This window comes from Limulus polyphemus, unplaced genomic scaffold (genome assembly GCF_000517525.1).
Source record: "Limulus polyphemus unplaced genomic scaffold, Limulus_polyphemus-2.1.2 Scaffold331, whole genome shotgun sequence".
Taxonomy (NCBI): Eukaryota; Metazoa; Arthropoda; class Merostomata; order Xiphosura; family Limulidae; genus Limulus; species Limulus polyphemus.
Window position 1 is genome coordinate 37132 of NW_013665941.1, and position 1960 is coordinate 39091.

The 1960-nt window shown below is 33.0% G+C and overlaps 1 protein-coding gene across 3 annotated transcripts in view; it reads right to left on the bottom strand.

Moving 5' to 3' along the window:
• The window catches only part of LOC106457439 (zinc finger protein 664-like), a 36922-nt gene extending 35549 nt beyond the window's left edge, over nt 1-1373 (bottom strand). The window contains exon 1 of one of the 3 annotated variants that reach the window (XM_022383376.1): nt 1195-1373. Coding sequence is in view for 1 of the 3 variants with exons in the window: in XM_022383375.1 (XP_022239083.1) it covers nt 725-748 (24 nt within the window). In the remaining 2 variants the exon portion in view is untranslated. Of the gene's footprint in view, nt 1-349; nt 397-724; nt 1015-1194 lie in introns of those variants that run through there. The other 2 variants (XM_022383375.1, XM_022383378.1) reach the window with 2 other exon arrangements.
• Nucleotides 1374-1960: the final 587 nt, after the last annotated feature.

Consider the following 1960-nt stretch of genomic DNA (forward strand, 5'->3'; position numbering starts at 1 on the left):
AATTTCTGTATTTGAAGAGTAAGACTAAAATAGCATTGTTTCTAGTAGGTTCCTTGACTAACTAGTGAAGAAATCCATCTTGAACAGTTTCCAAAAACCTTTCTCCCTCATGGTTTGATTCTAGAATTTCCTAATCTATATTCCTGAAATCAAAATCACCCATAATTATGACTTCATTAACAGCTGAAATCTTAATCTCACTGTAAAGTTTCTCACTAATTTCATCAGTATCATTTGGTGGTCTGTAATAAATTCCCACTAAATGCCTTTTCCCTTTATACCCACTAATAGAAACCCCTAATGGATTCAATCTCTTTGATATTCTCAATTTCAACATTATGTAACTCACATTTTACATATTAAGCCACTCCTTCCAACAACACTCTATCCCTATTAAATAGCCTGTAACCCCGTATTTGAAAGAAATTTCTATCATTAAAATCATCTACGTTTAACCATGTTTGTTATTCCCATTATATCAAAATCCTCCATTCCTACCAATGCTCTAAACTCATCCATTTATTTTCTTATACTTCTAGCATTACAAGGTAACAATTAAGCCTATTCTTATAACTACTTCTATACTCATTTCCTATGCTAAACTTTTCTCTGGCTCTTATTCTTTTTGCATTTAGTTATTCCTGGCTCTCAGCACTGTCTAGTCCTAGTTTAAAACTTCCCTTTCAGTTGAGTTAATAACCCAAGCAAACAAGCCAGCCCCTACCCTATTTAAATGTAAACCATCCATTCCAAAAAGCTCCTTTCTTCTAATGAACTAATCACATAAGTCCAAACAGCTAATCTGTTCATCCTTACATAATAACCTAAGCCTAGAATTTAGCCCTAGTAACATTTTTAATACGGATGTTTAGGAATTTCCTTAAATTTCATCATCAGCGTTAATATCCACCAAAAAAGTCAGTTCATAATATTCGAACTACATAAAACAATCTTAGCATTGAGCGAGTTTTCGTATTGGATCGGAAATTTAAAAAGAACAGATTCGAACTGTAAGAATACAATGTCTGTAAAACTCATGAATAAGTAACTATTATCAATTATAGAATTTAAATACATTGTTAGGTTTTAAATGTTAATTTAAATACTAAAACGTTCTTTAAGTTGAATTATATGTAATTACGACAAATAGTTATTACAAACAAAGATTTATATAAACAAAAGTCACAAACTTACAAACAATACAAAATCTTCTTTCTAGTTTGGAACTCCCTTGATATCTTATCGAGGGTTTTCGATGGGCGAGTTAATTTCAAGCCGATGTAGATACGATTCGCCAGGAAACTAGCTAGCTTTGTCCTTTGCCACATACACTGAACTGTTGGTCCATTGAAGTAAGGTAACGTTTTCGTAAAAATACTGTTACGTCTCTGGTCGTTTGTTAATTTCCGGTATCCAGCTTAGCAGATTTGATGACAGCAAAAGAAACTAGAAGAACGAGAAAATAAACAAGAAGAGAGACTTCAGCAGTTGTTGGAGGAGAAAGAAAATGAACAAGAAGAGAGACTACAGCAGTGGCTGGAGGAGAAAGAAAATAAACAAGAAGAAAGCCTCCAACAGTTGAGAGAAAGCCAGCATACACAAATGTAAAAGATGAGTAAATTTCAAAGTTAATTAAATACATTAAAGGACGATTTACTGTCTTTTACAGAAGGAGAATATTGCTACCTCTCTGGTCGTTCGTTGGTTAATTTTCCAAAGAAATTCTTTCTGAAAAACTTCAGCAATACAAGTCCTTTCTTAAATAAAACTAGTTTATTCTTTTTCAATGCAACTTTGCAATACACTTAATTTCCACAGTCACTTTAACTTAAACACAAGCTATAATTCACAACGATTCATGCGCTTTACTTAACCATGCTTGACTCAATTGTCGGTCTCTATCTCTGCCTGTCTACAATTCAGTTCATTATCTCGCATTATTTGCCTGCTTATATACAGG